Genomic DNA, 8001 nt, shown 5'->3' with positions numbered 1-8001 from the left:
GTGGTTTGGTTCACACCCACCTCCTCCACCCTCCTGACTGGCGTCGGTGTTCTTCCGGCTGGCTGAGCCTCTAGCGAGAAACTGCAGCAGTGGAAGGAAGCGTCGTTTAGTTCTGACCCCCGAGGTCTAGGCTTGGGCCCTCAGAGGGTGCGTTCTGGAGAGGCCCAGCTGCTGACAGGGCTGCTTTTCCTGGTGGGTCTCATCTCACATGACATCGTTGTTAGGATTCCCCTTCCTGGGCTCCTGAGTGCTGAGGGCAGAGGAAGGTGGTGGTTCCCTTTGCTCTGGGATCAGAGCAGGACAGTCGTGGTTAGGGTCCTTTGACCACGGAGTAGTTCCTGGAGATGACTGGTTGCTGAGAGGACCATGCTGAGATCTGGAGGAGGTTGTTGGTTATTGGTTACTAGGGGAACCCTTGGGGTTGTGGCTATGGTGCGGTAATTAAGACAGCTTCATTGAACCCGGGGGAACTCTAACCCTGCCACAACCCAACCTAAGTTGGAAGAGGCTTTAGAAGTCACCAGGTTCAACGCCTGGCCCAGTATTGGAAGCCCCTCTACAGTGTGCACTTCTGAAAGCTAGACACCTCCTAATTCAGGAAGTAGACCCATCATTGTATACACTTTTCCGTTTTTAGGAAGATGTTTCTTTTTCAGGAGGAAATCTTCCTGTGAATTTCACCCAAGAGTCCTAATAATTCAGGAATGCTTCCAGAGTGTGTAGAACCCAATTGTGTCACTTTAGGGAACACACATCACAGAAGCTTTGATGACGTTTTAGAACCTGCCCTCTTTCTTGAGCAGAACACGGTGCAAACACGTGAAGGTAGTTGGAGTCCCCTAGCAATGGATAAATTCGTCCTTCGAACACCCAGAATCCAGAATAGTCCTCAGAAGAAAGCTCCTGGAGGAAAGATTTACAAGCAGGCCACGATTGAATCTCTGAAGGTGAGAGGGGATCTGGGAGTGGAGAAAATGTGCAAAGGACTGTGATAGCAGGAGGTCTGGAGGAATTCTACTATGGAAGACCTATGAATTACCTATTTCTGTGCGTTCTCCCCAGAGTGTTCCTGACCACTCCAGGTTTGTTTCCGTCATACCCTGTTTATCAATTCCTGCGCTATGTTACACTCTTCTGATTACTTTGGCTTTGTGGTATGTTTTGCTAGCTGGTAGGATAAGCCCCCTAAGTTATTCTTCTTTTGCAAAATTTTCTTGTCTATTAAATGGAATGTTAAAGTACCAAATATGATTTTGTGTTCCCTGTACAAACTCAGTAAGATTGGGTGATGATACCATACCCTCATATCCTATTGACCAGAATCGTATCACGTGGCCTTTACAGCGACAGCTGAGATTGGAAGAGAGACTGTTAAAATAGACTCTTTGCAACCTCAAACTGTCTGATTTCTGTTAGCAAGGAAGAAGCAAGGAATAGATACAGGATAGACAACCAACACTGAATCAATGGATATAAATACCCAATTAGTGGTAATTATTACTTCACTAAAAACAAACAAAAAACCGTTTGTAATTAGTTCCCTTTGTCTTCTTGAACCTCCCCTCCTACATTACTGACTTTTTCTTTTCGGTTCCCTTTATTGCTTCCTATTTTCTCAACTAGACTACTAATGTTTGTGCTCCCCAGAGCTTTGTCACATTTTATGTGTTTGGCCAGGGTGATCTTATTCATCTTAAGGCTTCCCATGCTGCTGACTGCCAAACTTGCACCTCTAGACTAGATCTCTGAAGGTGAGAGTGAGATCTGGGGCTAGAGAAAATGTACAAAGGACTGTGATAACAAGGTGGCCTCCTGAGTACTTGACTGATATACTCAGTTGGATTTCTCTTCTAGATGTGCCACAGGCTTACCAGACCCAGATTAGAAAGCAGTAAAGGGGAGTATAAACAAAAGCCCTGGGTTCTAGGCCCTACTGTGCAGCTGTGTGATCTTTAGTAAGTCATTTCCTTCTCTGGGATCTCACTTTGTCCTCATCTAGAAAATGTAGTGTTTGACCTATAGCAGTGTTTCTTCAAAGGAACACTGTTGTCCTTTGAGGCAAGATAATTGTTCATCATTTGGAACTGTCCTGTGAGTTGCACAAAATTTAACATCCCTGGCACTCAGACAGTAAATGTCAGTAGCAATGTCCCATTGTGATGACCAAAAATGCCCTACATATTTACAAGTACCCCTTGGTTGAGACCTACTGAGCTCTAGATGGTCTTTAAAATCTCTCCTAGTTTTGCAGTTTTGTGACTTCCTGGAACACATTCAAGGTTTTCAACTGTTTCTCAGGGTATCCATGGATAACTGTACACAGTAGTGATTCTCAGTGAGGGATGGTGGTGGGCAGGATTGTGATATCAGACTGTCTGGAAGAAAAAGAGGATGGTAGTAATTGAACTACATGTACACTCACATACAAATACCCAGATTCTAATATACCTTCACCTGACCCTTCTGCCCTTTGTGTCCCCACGTGGGCCCCAGTTGAGAATAACTGTGTGTGATGATGAGAATGAGCCAAGTGAAGATTATGGAATTGGAATAAACAATAGGCATATGGAACAACATTCTCTTTAAATGCAATAGTTTTTCTTCCAAACCTGTTTTTTATTCTCCTGTATTTATTTTATATCCATATACCAAGAAACTGGAACTAGAAACTTAGAAACGATCCTTAATTCTTCTCTCTTATATCTAGTTTTCAATTCTGTCTCCTAAAAATCCTTTTTGCCCTTAACATCTCCCACTTTAAATTCAAAATCTTGTTGAGGGCTTCCCTGGTGGCGCAGTGGTTAAGAATGCGCCTGCCAATGCAGGGGACATGGGTCCGAGCCCTGGTCCGGGAAGGTCCTGCATGTCGCGGAGCAACTAAGCCTGTGCGCCACAACTACTCAGCCTGCGCTCTAGAGCCTGCGGGCCACAACTACTGAAGCCCGCACACTTAGAGCCTGTGCTCTGCAACAAGAGAAGCCACAGCAATGAGCAGCCCACGCACCGCAACCAAGAGTAGCCCCCGCTTGCCTCAACTAGAGGAAGCCCTTGTGCAGCAACAAAGACCCAACTCAGCCAAAAATAAATAAATAAGTAAATTTATTTAAAAAAAAAATCTTGTTGAATTTAGACCAGTGCCATGGTCTGTTAACTTGTCTCTGTGCCTTTGGCATCCCCTGTCATTCCAGCCTCCACACTTACGCCAGAGAAATAAGTCTTTAAAAAAAAAAAGAAAATCTACTCAGGTCACCTCCCTGCCTGAGGAAACCACTTCCCTTAGTGGTTTCAAATTACCTTTTGATAAAGACATTTCTTTACGTGGTACCCAAGGCCCTCTTGTGACCTGGTACCTGCTTGCCCTGCTGCTCTTCTTATTTACATTCCATGCAGTGTCAACCACTCACAATTTCCCAAAGATGTTGTGTTCTGTCATACCTCTGTACCTTTGCTTATGCTGTCCTGTCTGCCTTGAACGGCTTTTTTCTCTTGTCTTGGAGGCAATATAGTACAGTAATTAAGAACACAGACTCGAGCCAAACTACCTGTGTTAAAATCCTGGCTCTGCCACTTAAACTACCTGTGTGACCTTGGACAAGTTAACCTCTCTGTGTCTTTCCTCATCTATAAAATGGGATTAATAATAATATCTATTTTATAAGGTAGTTATGAAGTTTGAGTGAGTCGATGTATGTAAAGTGCTTGGAACAGAGCCTGGCACATACTAAATACTATGTAAGTGTTTGCTGTTATCAGCTACTTTATGAAATCCTTTGTTCGCATGACCTAGTCAAGAGTTTCCTCTGCTATAAGGTCTTTCCTAACCACCCTCTGTCCCCCAGATACAGAGCCAATCTAATCTCTCCCTTCTCTAAGCCATCCCTATATCTTAACATGCCTCTACCATCGCACTTACTTGTGCTATATAATAAGTGTTTCTTTACATGCCTGTGTCCCGCTACACTCTCAGCTTCTTGAAAGACTATGTCTTATTGGTTTTGTGGCCCCAGTAGCTGGCATGGGGCTTGGCATATAGAAGACCATGGTGCATTTTTCTGAATGACGAAATGGTTAGTTTTTGGTTTTTGGTTTTTGGCTGCACCCTGCGGCATGCTGAATGACCAAATGAATTAAACTCTAAAAGCCTTGGCATGGCATGTGAGACCCTTTCTATTGTTCTGTCTGAGGTGCCATCTCACCTCATCTCTTATAGCTCCCCGTTCACGGGAATGCATTCCAGCCACACCCCATTTCCTGCTCTTCTCTATCTAAGCTATTCTCTTTCATGTCTCCAGGGCTTTGACTTGATGTTGGTCCCCTTTCCTGCATCTTTTACAGAGTGAATTCCTACCCATTTGTCATCCCGCTCAAGTGAATCTTAGATTGTTTCATGAGTACAGGGACCTTGGGCATTTCATTTACCTCTCCATCCTTGGACCTGTCACAGTGCTTGGCACATACTAAGTGGTCAATAAATATTTGTTAAATAAGTGAATGATGAAATGCTTCCTGGGTCCTTTGTGGGGAATTAATCTTTCCCTCTTCGATACTCTCTTGGCACTTGGTTCAAATATCTGTTGTAGCACTTACCTTACTGTATTGTAATTATCTGATTACCTGTAGTTTCCCCAATCTATTATGAACTGTTAGGACTGGGACTGCAGTCTCTTATGTTCTGATTCTGCTTGAAGACCTAACACAGTGCCTGCTACATTGTATGTAAAAATTTTTTGAATAAACAATAATCATTATTTGGGGATGCCCTTGCTGGGTCTGGATAGTAAGCTACTCCACCAATGTTACTGTGAAACAACTTTATGCTCAGTACTGTGCTAGGTACTTTAGGGAACATAAGAAAAATTTAAGATAAAAGTATGAGCCTTAAAATAAAAAGAACCCACCTGCCAATACAGGGGACATGGGTTCGAGCCCTGGTCCGGGAAGATCCCACATGCCGCGGAGCAACTAAGCCCGTGCACCACAACTACTGAAGCCTGCACGCTCTAGGGCCCGCGAGCCACAACTCCTGAGCCTGTGTGCTGCAACTGCTGAAGCCTGCGTGCCTAGAGCCAGTGCTCCGCAACAAGAGAAGCCACTGCAATGAGAAGCCTGCGTACCGCGATAAAGAGTAGCCCCCACTTGCTGCAACTAGAGAAAGCCCACATGCAGCAACAAACACCCAACGCAGACCAAAAAAAGAGTTAAGAGAGGAAAGAGCTCAGCATCTGTTTTAGTGGTCAGAGCACCTTAAAGAGATGGAAAGATTTGGCTAGGTAGAGGGAAGTAGCGACATATAACCATTCAGTAAGTGGTACTTGCTGTTGTCTTTCGTTTATGCATGCACACATGCTTACTTTCCTGTGTATACAATGGCAAATTAAAAACAAGTTGAGTTAAATATGAATTCTAGAGAGTTAACTAGGTCCACGTTCTGCCAAGTGACTATTCTCACACACCACTATCATGTTTTAATGACAAGAATCTGCTGAATATTCAAGCCTCAATTTCCTCATCAGTAACATCAGAAATAATATTTAACCTGCAGGGTTGTTATGAGGGCTAAATAAATAAATGCATATTGAAAGGGCTAAGCATTGTGCCTGGCACACAATAAAAGCTAATAAATAGTTCCCTCTTTTCTTGTATGGAAAAAAAGAGGCTGTGTAGTAAAACTAGAGCTGAGAATGATGATGATGATGATAGTAATAATGATTCCTGCTTACATTTATTGAGCCCATTTCTGTGGGCCAGGCATTGTGCTAAGTGCTTTACATATATTAACTCTTTAACTTCTAATAATAGCTCTGTGAAATGGATGGTTTTATCATTTATATTTTACAGATGAAGAATCTAAGGCACAGAGAGATTAAGTAGCTTGTCCAAAGTTATGAAGCTTTCAGTGGCAGAACTGGGATTTGAACTAGAAAATCTGGTTCCACAGTCTGTGAACTAAAGAAAAGTGGAGGTTTCTGAATGCCAGCAGAGGAGGTATAAAAATCTTGGAATATTAGGACCATTGTACTTCTGTTATCAGCATATTACAAGTAATTTTGCCATAGCCTTATCACATTCAATAAAAGTGACACTCAGTAAGCTCATGTGGTGTACATTTGAATAGTAAAGGTTAATTTGGTTAATCTCTTCTTTCTTCCTAAGGGAAAGTGATTTCTTCTGTTGGTTGCACTAGGAGATTTTTTTAAATGCAAAGATTCTGAAAAGATGCTAATTATTTTAGGTTCTGCACTTAAGAATGCTTTATAAATCTTTATACTCCCTTTGTAGGATTGACTAGCCAATATGTTGTCCCCTGCCCCCACCAGTGGAATGGTGCCCATTTTATTGCTTATGAGCGAAGCATCTTCCTTAATTGGTTTTACCAAACCTGATATTCCAGCTATCCACAACTGTTAAGACCAGATGGTATTTTGGAGAGCACCTTTTCTTTCTGGCAGTAACCATTCCACTACTCATTATAGCTTCCCCATTCATATTTTATTTCCACTTCCCTTTTTCCTCTAAATAATTCAGATAAGAACTTGCAGTATCCATTTTGGGGCCCATATGTGGACAAAAATAGGGAAACATTCTTTGTATGTATATGGAATTCTCTGGAACGGGCTGCTATATTTTTCTATTTTTGCCCTAATATTTCAGATCTGAAGACTGTACTGTACTTAGTCCTTGAGGGTAGATATAACTTTGTTCAATTACATCTACTGCACACTGGGGATAGAGAGACAAGTAAGAAATTGTTCTGGCCCTCAAGTTGTTCATAGTCTAATGGAGAAGACAGCCTTGTAGATAACTATTTGCAGAAAGTACAGATGGGGCAATTGAAGCCTGTGCAGATTACAAACTCAAAAGGGAGTTTGGTCAGATGCGGTTGGAGAGAGGCAAGTAAGGCTTCATACAGGAGGTGATTCTTGAAGAGTCTTTCAAAATAAGTAGGTGTTATCATGTGGTTCAGGCAGAGAAAGAGCATCCCAGGCAGAGGATGTGAAATACTGTGGTTGTTTAGGCAGCTTCAAATAATTTGATGTATGTTGAGCCAACGGTGAGGCTGAAAAGGATTTCAGGAGCCAAGTCATGTTTGTTAAGACCTTTTATGCCATACTAAAGAGCTTAGGCTTCTGTAGTTCCATATGCTGGAATGATCGGATATGAAAACCCCAACCTCATTCCAGCCATGTAGAAATGCTCAATAAAAAGTCTCCTGTACAGGGACTTCCCTGGCAGTCCAGCAGTTAAGAGTCTGCTCTTCCACTACAGAGGGCGTGGGTTCCATCCTTAGTCGGGGAACTAAGATCCTGCATGCCGCATGGTGCAGCCAAAAACGAAAAAAAAAGTCTCCAATACAGAACTGAGCTTGAAAAGAAGAAAGAGAAACACTCAGGTGCCAGGAAGAAAGAGGAAATCCAAACCCAGAGCTGGAGATAACAGGCATACCTTGGAGATATTGTGGGTTCCGTTCTAGACCACTGCAATTATGCGATTTTTTTTTGGTTCCCAATGTATATAAAAGCTACGTTTCTGCTATACTGTAATCTGTTAAGTGTACAATAGCATTATGTCTAAAAAAATGTACATACCTTAATTTAAAAATTGCTAAATAATTATTGCTAAGTAATGCTAACTATCATCTGAGCCTTCAGCGAGTTGGAATCTTTTTGCTGGTGGAGGCCTTGCCTCGATGTTGATGGCTGCTGACTGATGAGGGTGGTGGTTGCTGAAGGTAGGGGTGGCTGTGACATTTTCTTAAAATACGACAATGAAGTTTGCCATCAATTGACCCTCCTTTCATGAATGATTTCTCTGTAGCATGCAGTGCTGTTTGATAGCATTTTACTCACAGTAGAACTTCTTTCAAAATTGAAGTCAATCCTACCAAACCCTGCTGCTGCTTTATCAACTAAGTTTATGTAATCCTTCATTGTCATTTCAACAATCTTCACGGCATCTTCACCAGCAGTAGATTCCATCTCAAGAAACCTCTTTCTCTGCTCA

The 8001-nt window shown here is 42.3% G+C and overlaps 1 protein-coding gene across 1 annotated transcript in view; it reads left to right on the top strand.

The window, feature by feature from the left end:
- Positions 1 to 69: 69 nt before the first annotated feature.
- Positions 70 to 8001, top strand: part of TCEANC2 (transcription elongation factor A N-terminal and central domain containing 2) — a 37817-nt gene continuing 29885 nt past the window's right edge. The window contains exons 1-2 of the mRNA XM_082647724.1: positions 70 to 192; positions 804 to 947. Coding sequence (XP_082503850.1) covers positions 846 to 947 — 102 coding nt within the window. The 5' untranslated portion in view covers positions 70 to 192; positions 804 to 845. The remainder of the gene's footprint in view (positions 193 to 803; positions 948 to 8001) is intronic.

This window comes from Grampus griseus (genome assembly GCF_964374135.1).
Source record: "Grampus griseus genome assembly, chromosome: 1".
Classification (NCBI taxonomy): domain Eukaryota; kingdom Metazoa; phylum Chordata; class Mammalia; order Artiodactyla; family Delphinidae; genus Grampus; species Grampus griseus.
Note: the sequence above shows the minus strand (reverse complement) of the source record. Positions and strands in the feature narration are given on the sequence as shown.